The sequence below is a fragment of the Psittacula echo genome (genome assembly GCF_963264785.1).
Source record: "Psittacula echo genome assembly, chromosome: 2".
Taxonomy (NCBI): domain Eukaryota; kingdom Metazoa; phylum Chordata; class Aves; order Psittaciformes; family Psittacidae; genus Psittacula; species Psittacula echo.
The window spans coordinates 53,659,338-53,673,682 of record NC_137737.1 but is presented as its reverse complement, the minus strand read 5'-3'; the positions used below and the strand labels follow the sequence as shown (position 1 = coordinate 53,673,682).

The 14,345-nt window shown below is 41.7% G+C and overlaps 1 protein-coding gene across 3 annotated transcripts in view; it reads right to left on the bottom strand.

Annotated features, from left to right (window-relative positions):
• PRKAG2 (protein kinase AMP-activated non-catalytic subunit gamma 2) overlaps positions 1-13,329 on the bottom strand; it is a gene marked incomplete at its 5' end in the record, with an annotated part of 225,434 nt that extends 212,105 nt beyond the window's left edge. For all 3 annotated transcript variants that reach the window (XM_080611091.1, XM_080611092.1, XM_080611093.1), the window contains one exon: positions 13,222-13,329. In XM_080611091.1, the coding sequence (XP_080467217.1) occupies positions 13,222-13,329 (108 nt within the window). The remainder of the gene's footprint in view (positions 1-13,221) is intronic.
• Between the last annotated feature and the right edge of the window lie 1,016 nt (positions 13,330-14,345).

Sequence of the window (14,345 nt, the reverse complement as noted above, 5' to 3'; positions counted from 1 at the left end):
CCTACAGAGAACAGCAGCTTCAGTGATGACAAGGAACATATTTCCACTAACGCAAGTAACACCAGAATCACACCCAGCATATCTAGTGATGAGCTGTTCATACAGCTGGAAATCTTCCAGCAACTTCAGCTGCTCCCTGCTCTGCACTGAAAAAGTCATTTAAGCCAGAACAATATTCCTTAAATCCCCTCAAATACTAATTGTGGGTATCCTCCATAAAACAGCAGGAGCCCTGTGACTCCTGTTAGCATCAAATATCCCACCCTTGAGCAAAGTCACCAAAATTTCTGATAATATTCATTGCTAAAGTTTGCCCATGTCTCAGGGATGTACACAAAACTAAAATTCCTTTCCATAAAGACCCAACATGGAACTCTGTGAGAGTGATTTTTGTGGTCCTTGTATTTTGTGACTGTGAAGAGGTTTAGAAACCATGTCTAGAGCTAGCAGCTAGTGTTTTTTTCTGAGAGAATATTGCTAAAGGAATATGATTTTACTGGCTTTCATAAATCATAGGATTACAAAAGTAGGAACACATAATAAAGAAAAATCCAATGTGAAGACTGGAAGATTGGGAAGAAGACTGAGAAACTAAGATCTTTTGGCAACATGCTCAAAATCAATCAGTCAGCAAAGAAGTTTAGGAGATTGTTGTGATACAAAGTTCCCAGCCCAGTGCCAGGAAGCTGGATTTCCACACTACAATGGCAAATATCTTCAATGGTAATTGCTGGAAGGCCAATCCTGCTGTGAGGAATTTTGTATCATGAACTTGATTTGTGCTCTGAGCCACAATCAGTCTTCAGGGCTGGCCTTGCGATAACTTTCACAACACTGAATTTACATAATTTTAACTGAAAAGGTATAAATCTAAGTCCTTGGGTAAACCATCCTATCTTTCTGCAATGCTATCACTAATCATATTTCTACTGGTAAATAGTTTTCCATCTTCCTTAACTCTGATATCATTTCCCATTTAAAACACACTCTGGCATAATCAGACTGTTTTTCAAGATCAATTGGCCCTGGTAGGAACAAGTGTCTGTCTTGGAGGAAAAGCGATTGCATTGGCATAATCAAGTTACTAACAATAGGTCCATTATATAATCAACAAATTGGTGTTTCTGATGGCTATTCTCTTTCCTCTTGCCTGCATGATAGTTTGTGTTAATAATAATAATAGGTTGAGTTAGACATTTGCGATTCATTTAGTAAATGGATAAAGTAAGCATTTGGACTGTTTTCCAATTGTGTTCCATCATGCTGATTACTAGTTGCAGTTGTTGCATTTCACTTCAGAAATATCATGTCTTCAGTGTAAATATGATAATCTTTCAGGCATAGATGAACATGCAAGTGCCCCGCGTATCACTTGCATTTTCTGTTTGCTTGATGTACAGAGTCTTTTCATTGTCAGGGGATGACAAATCTCAGCATGGACTGATAGCTTCCCTCTGTAGCTAAAGTTCCACTGTGTAACAAAGTATAAATCTACTGATTTTACTTTACGAATCTCACTAACTTTACTAATTTCATTTTCAGTTGCTCATAATTTCATACAGCTCCCATCTTATAAGACAGATGTTTCATTTTCAGGTTTATCCTACCAAATGGTCATCCCTTCATCACAGTCTTTACCTGTTTTTTTCAGAGTTTAAGCAAAATGCAGTGTAGATATTTCAGCACAACAGTTCTTGAGAGGAAAATCTGGTTTTCATTACGAATAAAAACCTCCAAATGTGTCATTTTATTCTAATTTATTTATTCTGTATAATTGATCTGCAAAGCACTTCAGCCTGCTTTTGGTTAGAGGACACAGTATGGGAGTCACTTAGATATTTAACTCAGCAGAATATATTTGAATCTGCTACTAGCATGTTACACTAATAATTAATTCATTTAAATTTCCCATTCCCAATATTTAGGCAGGAAAATAAATAGAACCAAAAATTATTAGGCAATTTCAAGCTAGCTCAGCAGTAAATTGCCACTACCTGTTACAATTCTTGGTTGATGAAGTCCACATCCCCAAATAGCCAAGACGTCTTCTAGAGGTAAATAAATTACAAAAGAAACCTTCTAAAAATTATCGGGCAGGGGCAGACTAAAGCAGAGGATTCCTGTTGTGGGAGTTCTCCTGTGCAACATGTACATACCCAAAGAGCAAGCCCAGGCGTATTTGTTTTTACACAGTCGTTTCCACACCAAGACACATTTCCATTCCCCCCTCCCTCCTTCTGCTTTTGTATTCTATGGTCCACATCCACAATTAGTGGAAGTGTCTGGCTGTGCCTGTTCACATTGTTCCCAGATTTTTCTCTCCCCCAGTGAGCTCTGAAGACCATGCATGATTTGACATGACACGACTTGGAGGCCTTTTGCAGCAGTAGCCGTGTACAGGGAAGCAGACAGAGACAAGGAAGAAGAAAGCTGGTGATTGGTGATTAACAGGTGATTGAACTTTAAATTACTTAGTCTTGTAAACCACAAAAGCCCCAACCCCACCAGAAATGAAAACAGCCTAAAGATCAAGATACAAAGTCAGCTCTTTATTCTATTTGTTTTGTGACATTAAAACACAGGATATGAAATTGAAAATAATCTTAGTACAGCTAGAAACTGAATCCAGATGTTTTAACATCAGGCAGAATCATATTCATAATTTGTTTGGGTTTAGGTTTTTTTTCTGAAGTAATTAAACATCTAGTGCATTTTTCATCACAGTTCATTTCTCTGCAACAAGAGCAATTTGCCAGCTTGTACCCACTTGTACACACACGCTGAATGTATTCAGTTTATAGTAAACAGCTGCACACAGGGCAGCTCCCCTTCACACACATAGGCTCTGCACTTGTGGCCTTACATGTTTTTTAAATTAACTTAGTCAAGTGCGCAGAATATTCAAGACCATAAAACACAGCCAAAGGTACCTACTGCTCTCTGGAAATGAACTCTTAAAAGTATCTTCTCTGAAAATGGATGTTTCCTTAGAGTGTATACTTAATACTTCCTCCCATTTTGTTACTAAATTCCAAAGTAATTAGATTTTACCGTTCCTCCAGGAGAAGGTGATGCCCAAACATATGTCCCCAGATGTTCAGCCTGTGTGTTCCAATTCACATCCATTAAAGTTCCTGTACTGATCATTGCCATTGATAAGACCAGCCTTCGCTCTTACATGTGTGCCTTTTCTTCAGTTACTTCAACCCAAACACAGTCAAGGCTAGAAGCTTATTTTACAGCTGATATGCGTAGAGAAATTTCAAAGACTAAGTTGGTTACCCTGTGAGCTTCTCACAACCTGAGGAGCTCCCCTGCGTTCTCTCATCTCTCTCCAGTGACCTCAACCAGCAGCAGTCCTCAAAGCAATATTGATACTGACTCAGAACTTCGAAGAGCTCCAAATACCTTTAAATCCAAATACCTCTGCTTCACAAACATGCTAACAAAAAGTATATGCAGATTACGGCAGTGGAATATATTTTTCCTTTTAAAACATTTCTGTTTGAAATTAAATTTGAAATAACTATCCACAGTGAGTCTAAACACATTGAATGCCCACAGTAGTTCACAAGACTACAAAATACTAAGTTTACAGAGGTAAAAAACATATAAATAAAAATTTCTCTCAATTTTTAAATTATTGCAGATTTTCTCTGAAGTTACAGTAAAAATCTGAAGGGAACAGAAAAGGAATTACTTTCTGAAGTCTTCATCATATGTAATACTTGGTCACTCTCAGTCAAACATGGTTACGTAAGGCATGTTCCCTCTTTTACTGGCTTCACTGTTTTACAGCTGAAAATGGGAAGAGTTCATCTAACAGCAATTTTTGCATGCCAGCTGATGATGCCTCCACAGGTCTGTCACAGTGAAAGGAGACAGAACTCCGAGTACTTACGGATTGGACCAGATGATCCTCAATGTCCTTTCCAAGCTGTTATTCTATGATTCTAAGGTTGCACACACATAGCATTAGTTTCAGTCTTTATCATCAGGAGAACAGCTGCTATTTATCTCTTCCCAAATTACTTCCTAGTATTACTTTCAATCTCTGTTCCACAAAAAAACAAGCTTCTGACTTGGGGGTTTTGCTTCAGTTTGGGTTGTTTTCTTTTCCATTTTAGCTATCAGGTACAAGGGAATGTTATTGGGAATAGAAAAGTAGGAAAATCAGCTTCTGTTTTTTAATGCAGGTGTAAATAGCAGAGAGGAAAGAATGGCATCTTGAAATGTTGAAAGATGTAAAGCTCAATTTGCAAATGTATTTAAGGACATCCTGATGCAAGCAGACTAGTAGGATCTTCAAATACTGCAAAGGGACCTAATGCGCCTAAATTCTTCAGAAAATCCCATCTCTCTGAACTACTAGGATTCTTAGCACGTTTTCTTTCTTTTTTTTTCCTCAAGGATTAATCTTGTGAATGGCATTTCAAGTAAACTTTAGTCATCTGTTGTTCTCAGATTTTTAGATCTCAGATTATAGGCAGATAGGCATCAAAAATGAATGAGTTACTAGAGCTTACCAAGTTACCACTCACTCGTTTTATCTCACAATGTACACCATGAAAATAAAACACATCAGCTAACTAGGCAGGCATTGTAAGGCAACATGTTTTATTCAGCACTGTGGTTGGATAGGAAGATGGCTGCACAGTCCGTTAATAAAGCCAACTGCTGAACAGCAGCTTGCTTTGCTTTAGTAACTGTTGGTTGAGGTCCACCAAGACAGCTGATGAATACTGGATAAAAACATTTTTGTCTTACCAAGTAACAAAGACTAGCCCACCACTGCGCAGTTAAGTAAGGCATGTTTCCTCTTTTAATGACTTCAGTATTTTAAAGCTGAAAAGCAGAAGAGTTCATTTAACAGCAACTTTTTCATGACAGCTGATGATGCCTCCACAGGTCTGCCACAGTGAAAGGAGCCAGAATTCCAAGTACACAATACAGGAAAAAGAATTGAAGTAATTGCAGTTTTTGAATTACTGGTATTACTTTATAAAGAAAAATGCTGGCATGTACTCTCCTGCCTCTGCATAGCTCGGAGCACATACAGTCATTCTCAAAAGCATAAAAAATATAAGGAAAATGTATAATTAATCATCATCCAACTAAAAGAAGTCTATTTAATTAGTATTTACCTTTAACATCAACTAGCTAAATAAAAGGGCAAAGAGAACAGCTGAATAACATCTTCTACCTTCCATTCATTTCAGGCTATAAATCTTATGTTTATGAATAAATGTTGGCTCAACATTTCAGAGAGCAGAAGCTCTCCATCTTCCCATAAAAATGTAGAGTTGATCCACTAATGAGTCCATTAGTGGAAGGACTATCCAAGAAGAACAATGTTGAGACCATGCTGTTATCTTCTCTCATACATTAGCTGACAGCAGTACTGGGGAATGCCCAGCTCCAGTAACTGGAAGGACAAGTCAGCATAGTGCAGGAATGGAGACTGGATGCCTGCAAACTCTTCAGAGGGTGCTGTAGGTTGAACGTGGCTGGTAAAGTGCTGTTTTGAATGTCCCAAACCCATCTGCTTGAATTTATAAATAACTACATGCTGGATAGCTGCAGATGCCTTATTTCAAACCTTCACAACTGATGTGCCACCAGCTGTTCAGAAAAAAACCAGCTAATGTTCCACAAATTTCAACAACCGCATGAACCACATGGAGGGTGTGATAATGAGGTACACTCATTGAAGCAACACTTACGATGCTGGAAGTTAATGTAGTCTCCTCTAATTTATGTAATATCCTCAGTCCTTGGTCTTCCTGACCAGACTGCCAGAAGAGTTCTAACAGCGTTATTTTAGGAAACAGAGCAACTGTCTGTAGGCATTAGACTGGGATGCTTTCACTTCACACATATTTTCATAAGCAAAAGGGAAAATACTTCCCATCACTGCTGACTTATATTGAGTTAGTACATGGATTCTTATGAGACAAATATCATAGGAAGAAAGTTGGGCTAATGGTTAAGTGAACTAGGTCTCGAGACGTCTTGAGTCCAATTGTCACACTCCTGTACAACATGGGACAAGTTGCTTTAACTCCAAGCATCTATTTGAATATCAGTGCTGCAGGGACAAAATCATTCCCTCTCACATGTCTCCAGTCTATAATATCTATCAAGGCTTTAAATTCTTCAGAGTTTATCTTTACTAACATATGCATCCTTAGGCATGCATAGACATCTAGCTCAAAAATCATGGATGGAAAGAACATCCCATAAGATGTTTTAGTGTTTCAACATGGCATGATGATACTTCAAAAGTTTATTCTTCATGAAGCTCAAGATTCAGCCATTCAGCAATGCCAAGCTCACATCAAGAATTCTCCTCTGCCCAACCTCAGGTAATACAGCAGATAGAGAATCAGACAGCTAGGTGATGATGTACTGCTCTTATCCCTGAACTGTCTTTCCTCATGCCTCTTAGTTTAGATCACACTTCCAAAACAGAAGCCATGATTAATACTCAGTAACAGCAAATCCCCCTCTAATTATTTTATGCAACAGGAATGACAATGCATGATGAAAACCACATTGCAGAAGATGCAGTGTTCTACTGAGAAGCTGGCAGACTCCCATACATATTTTGATAACACTGACTAAGCAACTTTATCTCTTCCTTACTGTCCCTTTCTTCCACAAGCCTTGTTGGGACTGTTGTGCCTCCAGTTTCAACTCCTATCTCCAAGCATGCTTTTCAAGTAAGTATCTACACTACATAGCCAAATCCAATTAACTCCCCAGATGGACACTATGTTTTTGGAACAAGATTCAGCAAAATATGGAGTTAAATTCAATGTGCCTGTGTAGTGTCTAACAATATTTAGTCTCAAGGAGCTTTCAGTTGCCCAGATGTATTCCTTCAGAGCAATGAAGTTGCGCGGTCACCATCCTTGGACATATTAAAAATCTGATGGGACACAATCCTGAGGAACCTGCTCTAGCTGACTGCAGGATGAGCATGAGGATTGGACTACACAATCTCCAGAGGTCTCTTCTAACCTCAACTATTCCTTGATTCTGTAAAAACACTTGTTAGCAGTTAAACCTTTTAAAGACCGTATCATCAAAAGCAAGACAACACAGGCATAGCAAGCATATTAAATGCACATGCATTTAAAGGTACAGAACAGTCCTGAATCTCTGGAAACTTGCCAGACCTTATGTCTAGCTAGCAAAAATAGAGTCATTATGATACACTTCAGGATTCTGTGCATAATTCCAGATCTCCTTCTCAATTTCCATGTATAGTCCATTTAAAATAAGTGGCATGCAGGTAACAATTTGTTTCTTCCACTAAACAGCCTATAGGCAATGCTAATGGCACCTGTTTAAGTCCATCAAATTCTTACAACTACAGCTTTTCTATGGAGACCTTGTCTTCACTGAAATGTTTCTTCATGCTTGGATTCAAATTCTACACATGATCTAGCTCACCAAGTACTGATTTCTGTAATTCCATGGAAAACATGTTTCCAAACGCTTCTAAAGGAATCGACAGGCATGTAGCTTCCACAAACCAGATCTGAACTTCAGTCACTTAAGAGACCACCAGTGAGTATACAACTGAAATGAAAAGCCTGTGTTTTGCAGTGCTGTAAGCCAGCAATATGACCTTTCTTTCTTCAGCTTGCAGAGCATTTTCTTCTTTTCATTGTTCCAACAGCATTATGGATACAAAAAGATGACTGAAAATTGCCTAGTGCCTGTTGTGAATAAACACAGCCTTCATAATATGGCAGATAATGCTTATAATGTTCACATTTCCTCCTAATGAAACTCCAGATCTATGTATGTGTTGTCCAGCAGCTTAAACAAAAAGGCATATTACTGTGATTGCAAAAATAGATTAAGTCTTCTTATGACAAAGGTTTTCATTTTGGAGCAGAAAGTCACAGGCACTCTTTGCAATAGTGCCCGTAAGGTCTGAACAGTTATGGTGTGTGACATAAATGACAACCATGAAACACATACTGCAATGCATTTGCTATGCATCCCACTAAGTCACGCTTACATAATATAATTTACTGTCATGCTAAATTATATGAAAATTTAAAGGACATTATATACCATTCTATGAATCCTCAATGTCAAACACTGAAGTACTGTCATGTTTTGGTTCTCTACAATGTAAATAATGCTTTCATGTTTGCAAGATTTCAGATGTAGCTATATGCAAGCAATTTAAGAGTGAGTATTACAGAAGCAAACACTAAACTGAGGCATTGTATTCCAGTTTCTACAACTACCTAAAGAATAAACACAAAAATCATTCTGCAGCAGAAAATGCCATATACATCACTGTTTCAACTCATTGCTAGTACCAGAAATAGTTCAGTAGCAGTATAGTGCTGTATCACCAAACCACTAATAATATTTCATATTTATTGATGGCATCTTATATTCATGTGCATATGTAAGTTCTCCTCTCCAGGAGAAAAAAACCCCATACTCATTCAAGATACATTCAAGCTGCTTTTCCTTTTTGTCTTTGAAGACATGCATAACTCTCCCTATTTGTTAGGCATTAACATTTTCTCCAGTGTGTCTTCAGTGCAAACAATAGTAGAAAATTCAGACAAGAGACCTCTGCAACCAGATCAGGCCCTCAAAGCAGGCTAATTGTTAAAGGCTGTTGATCAGACAAGGGTAACATTACTCACAGAGGGGTAATTTCTATGCCAGACAGACATATTCTGTGATATCTCCTGTCTGCTGCTCACGTTTTCACAGTATCACAGTATAGTATCACAGTATGTTAGAGATTGGAAGGGACCTCAAAAGATCATCTAGTCCAATCCCCCTGCCGGAGCAGGAACACCTAGATAAGGTTACATAGGAATGTGTCCAGGCGGGTTTTGAATGTCTCCAGAGAAGGAGACTCCACAACCTCCCTGGGCAGCCTGTTCCAGTGTTCTGTCACCCTCACTGAGAAGAAGTTCACTAATGTGAACATGCACACATGTAGCCATTAATGGCTTTGCAAGTGTGGAAAGCAAGATGGAGGGGCAGAGCCGGAGCCAACACTAGCTGTCAGAACATCATTGTCATCTATTGGGTTAGAAATATTTAAGCCATCTGATGTTTCAGCCTGGCATCTTGACATAATGACAGGCTTCGAAACAACAATAAATTTGCACATCGAGGAGTCTGTTCAAAATCATAGAGGCTGACAGAGAAATAGAAGAAACTGTGCAGAAATGTTTGTTTGTGTGATATTGGAAAGACAGGATCATGATCTCCAAGAGCATTCTTCTAGTGCACCAACTCTGCTGTCAGGGCTGAAGCACCAGAGGCAACAGCCACTTCACTGAACTGAAAGATGTTTTCATATTCATTTGCAAATGTTACTGTTGTCCTTACTGTGAAAACAAAAAAAAAATCCCTTTGGTCTTTGGGGGGGAAAAAAAAAAAAGTCACCTTGTGATATATTTGGGAAAAATCCAAGGAAGTGCCAAGGTTCTGCAATTTTCACCTGCTGGGAGATGCCACAGGTGCTTGGCACTTGCCATGGTGAAGCTCTTGAGACAGGTTCTGCCCACAGTTGTGCTAGGCAAATATAACATAACTTTGCTGGATGGCACTGACTGAATTATCCCAGATGAAATTTAAAGTAAGAGCAGAATCTCTCCTTTTATTTTTTTTGCAGCAACACAGCATTACAATGGTAATGTTAATGTTAGAGCAATTTTGCAAGATGGCAAAAGAACATCCTGATCTCACTGCTGTGAGCTCCTACTCAGCAGACAATTGCGTCCTATTTTAGAATAGGGTTTTTTAAATGTTCAAAGCAATGCACAAGCACTAACTTCTAATGGCTTAAAATGGAATTTTAGAATGCTAATGTCTTCATATTACAGATGTAATGCATCTAGAGAGCAAAGGTTTCTATTCAAATCCATTGCAGCTTTCAAAGATATTTGGACCAGAAATTTCCATTTAGGCATCTCTAATTTCAAGACTTCAGGATGTGCTGCTGGGAAAGATGAAGGTTAGTATGAACTCTACTTTATAAAGGTTCTGCAGTTATGTTACAGTCCATCTAAATTATTAGTCTGTTAGTCAGCTATGTTTTTACAAAGAAAATAACACATGAACAAACCCAAAAAGTTATTCAATCAGTCCAGCAATTTAGCAAACACTTCCATGCCATGCTAAGAGAATACAGCAGCCCCCACTTTACTTTTGGTGAGTGAATGACAAGTTCTGAGCAGCTTAGCAACCCAAAGGGCAGGACCATAGCGGCCTACCACTATTCTCAGAAGCAAGGAGTGGGCACCAGCCACTTGTGCCAAAGGAGCCTGAGCACAGAAAGGAGGTGAAAGTAGAGTGTTTCCAGACATCTTGTATCATGTCTTGTACTTGCTTGAGAAAGATGTACCTGAGAAATGATGTCCTGGAGAGCTGAAGACACAAACCCATCTTTCTTAGATTAATTCATTTTTTCCCCTGTCACTAGCAACCCCAAAAAATAAAAATACATGGGAGAGGGAAGAAAAGCATACAACTTTCTTTTCAGACATGCCTATTATTCCACAATCTGCTAACCTAATTGCAGCCTATTTTGCATTATTCACCTTTTTTTGTCATTTCTTTTTCAGTCAGCGTTGACTAAAAAGTATGTTTTAGGATAGTCTGCATCACAACAGTACCTTTCAGTCCCACTGCTTCCTCTTTCAGACTTGACTCCTCTCTCCCCTCCTACTCAGACCTTGTTAGTCCTTCTCTTGTTCCTAATTTGAAGATCTCAATGAGCAGGAATTACATGTCTCAGTGATAAACATGATCTCACAGCAACACAAAGAAGAGGATGAACAAAATAAAAATTACAGTCTGGTGAAAGCTCCCTTGACAACTACAGCTCCACTGACAGGCGCCACTAAAATAATAGGAATGATGCTTCAAAACAACAGTCAAGAAAACGTTATGAAAGAGAAAAGAACACATTCTAAATGGATCTTTTCAAATGCAGATTCCACTGCCAAATGAGGAGAATGAGAAAAATGCTCTTTCTTATAGCAGAGTCATATTTAATTCTGTGAGATTACAGAAAACCACCAAAAAAGCGAGTACAACCTGAAAGATCCTGGGGCCAACAGTCCATTTCAGGAATGCTAGAATGATGCAGAATGGACAGAATGATATTTTGGGGATGGAGAGGAGGCATTGAAGGTGTTCTCTCATTAGAAAAACTTGAATGGCTTCCAACTAGGTGAATAATAAAACTCATGTTGACTTCAGTGCAACATCAGGCATTTGCAGGCTTGCATCTGAATAACTACCACTACTCAGGTGACAAACTGCATAGCAAAGAAGCCAAGAGATTAATGAAGGTGAAAATTATTGCCCACTACTAATGATGTTCTGTTCAAGACAGAACTAAGGCAATGGTCATGAAGAAAGTCTGTCTACAGGCTTAAGGAGGTAATTAGAAACAAGCTATAGCCTTCCTCTGCCAGTAATGCTTAAATGCAAACAAGCTACTTAGGCACATTTTCCACCTTAGCTTCACAACTGTAAAATGGGGAAAATTGCTGTAAGTACTGGTGTGGTCAGTTATTTGGTGGTTAGAAGGTATTTCAAAAGCCCCAGATGGATCCTGTAAAATCCTGCAGCAACCGCAGTATCTCCCAAACTACCTAAGGCTCTTCAGCAGGCAGAAAAAGCAGCTTTGTGGAGCAGAGGTGGAGATCAAACTGCACAAAAGCTCCTGGCTAGACTCATTTGGGGCAGAATGAGAGGGCAGAGAAAGAGATGGCAGAGACAACACAGCAGGCAGGGCAGAGAGGAATAAAGTGCACAGCATGAGTGGTACTTTGGTGGGGCACATTTTATTTTCTTGGTATTTTACATTCCTGTTGTAAAGTGCTACTGGCAACACAGAAAGGTTATTGCCTAAAATCTCCAGCCACAAGTGCACAGCCAACTCCATGTTAGCAGAAATAAACCCTTCTCCCCTAGTACTGAATGCAATCTCAGAGCTCCAGAAGTTTGGCTTAGGGTCCTGGGCTTCTATTCCTCTCCAGGGATAGATGAAATCTGCAAAAGAGCCATGTATTTCTCCTCCATTTTATTCCACACACTCAAGACACCTAATAAATTTGCTTTGAGTTTTTATTCTTCCCTTAAACAAAGGAAAAACTGAGAACCAGAAATATCTTTTTCCTCCCTGGTGGCCTGGCAGAGACACATGTAGGGCTGTTTCCCACTTTTATATAGTGAGATTGAACCCACCCACCCACCCCCCAAACAAACAAACAAACAGATTGCACAGAAAAAGATACAGGGACTCTGCCATTTCTTGCCTGAAGCACTGAAACCAAAAGCACACCAGGACTGAGAATAAAACACTAAATAGTTATATAGATAACAAGAATGTCATAATAGTAAAGAAAAACAATACTCAAAGTTTTGAAAGGCATGTAAATGCTGAAGATACAGCCAGCCAGCTTTTTAGTGCTCACTGGGAATAGAGAGTAACTTTTGCTCTGAGGTTACTCTGTATCTATAGACTATAGTTTCTTGCATGTGTCTTTCTAGCGTGAAGACACAAAACAAACCAGTCCCTGAACAGACTGCACGGCTCACTACTCTGCTCCAATGTGGCAATACAATTGTCCCTGTTCTTTCATCAATAAACAGACTGCTAGCGTTCGAACCCGAGAGCGCTCTGAGTTCTTCAGCCCTGGGAAATTCAGATGTGGATTAGTCTTGGGAGAAGGACGAGTCAGATTAAACAGTGCTTCAGCTACCAAGCACGGACAGTTCCCGAAGCCAAACCTAGGGGTATTGAGACCAGCATTTGGGGGCAAACAGACGGTTTGCTAAACCGTATTGCGAGTCTGCGTGTGACCTGGATGAGACGTACTGAACCAAACCCCAACCCAGGGCAGCGGAGCAGTGATGCGGTCGGAGTTATTCGCAGTCCTCTGGGTGCCACGACCGCTGCACGCCGAGCTGCCAGCACTGAGCGTGAGGCAGAGACCAGGGGAGCCAACCGTGCTCCAACCCGCCCCAGATGCGAAGGACTTGCCTGTTGCAGGGGCGACATCCCCCAGCCCAGCATCCCCCAAACTTCAGACCTTAGAGGAGGAAGCACCTCTCCCTGCCTTTTGCTGCGCTACATGTTAGAGAAAAATATGCCACAGCGCGCAAGGCACGCCAGCTGCCGAAGGGGAGGAAGAGCAAGGAGCCACTTACGGGGATGTGCACTCGCAGCATGAGTTTCTTCTGGCTGGAGCTTTTCTTGCCGCTGCTGCTGCTGCTGCTGGAGGCATCTTTCTTCTTGTCCATGGCAGTGCTTCCCATCCCTTCACCCCGGCGTGGTGCTGGGCGATGGATCTGGAGAGGGAGGCTCCTCTTCCACCTCTCCCCACCGTCCCACCGGCAGCAGTTACTGTTACTCCAGGCTTCTTATTTCCTTTTTTTATTTTCTTTTTTTTTTTATCCTTTCTTTTTTAATGGCCTTAGGAAACTGGGGGGGGGGGGGGGGGGGGGGAGGGGGGAGGGAAAAGGAGGGAGACAGCAGGAGGGGGGAGGATGGGAGAAGCAGAGGGAAGGGGAGGAGTTTCTCCAGCTCCGGTCTTTAATCCCAGCAGCGAGGTGTCAGGGGGACTTTCTCAAGAGCATGAGATGCCCTTACAAACGCAGCTCTCTTTCTCACTCTTCCGCCCTTTCAAAAATATCCGGAGCATCCTGGGGGGGGAGAAAGTTTCCTTTCCCTCGCCCAGCCCCGCCGCGCTCTCCCCGAAAGAGAGAAAAAACCAAACAACTTCAAAACACCCAAACGCCACATAAGCCCGAAAAGAGGAAGGCGCTGGGGAGGCTCCCGGCAGCCCGGCGGCGGGGGGGGCCGGGCCGCGGAGGGAGCGCGGATGCCCCGCGGGCAGCCCGGCGAGGAGGTGGAGTGCCCGGGCGCTGCCAGGAAGAGCAAACTGAGCACAGTGTGGTTACCCCCCTGTCCTCCGCATATGCAGGGCGCGCCGCAGACCTGCCGCCTGCCCCGGCTCTCTCTCACCCCGGACCGCCCTGCGGAGCCGGGGGGACTGAGGCTGTGCCGCATTCCGCGGGCCGCCGCAGCATGGGGTGGGCGAAAGGCTGGGTTTCACCTTGCCAGCAGCACCCAAAGGCTGCGCGGTGCCTGCCCTTCCCTCCCCACCTCACGGGCCGGGTCCTTGCTTCCCTCTGGCCGTGCCCCCAAGAAGGGCCATTCCTTCGGGCCGCAGCGCTCCCGGGCCGCAGCACCCTGCGCAAGCTGCTCTGCGGAGCCCGGCCGGCGGCTGCAGCGGCTTCGCGGTGCCGGGGACAGCGCTGGGCCCCGGATC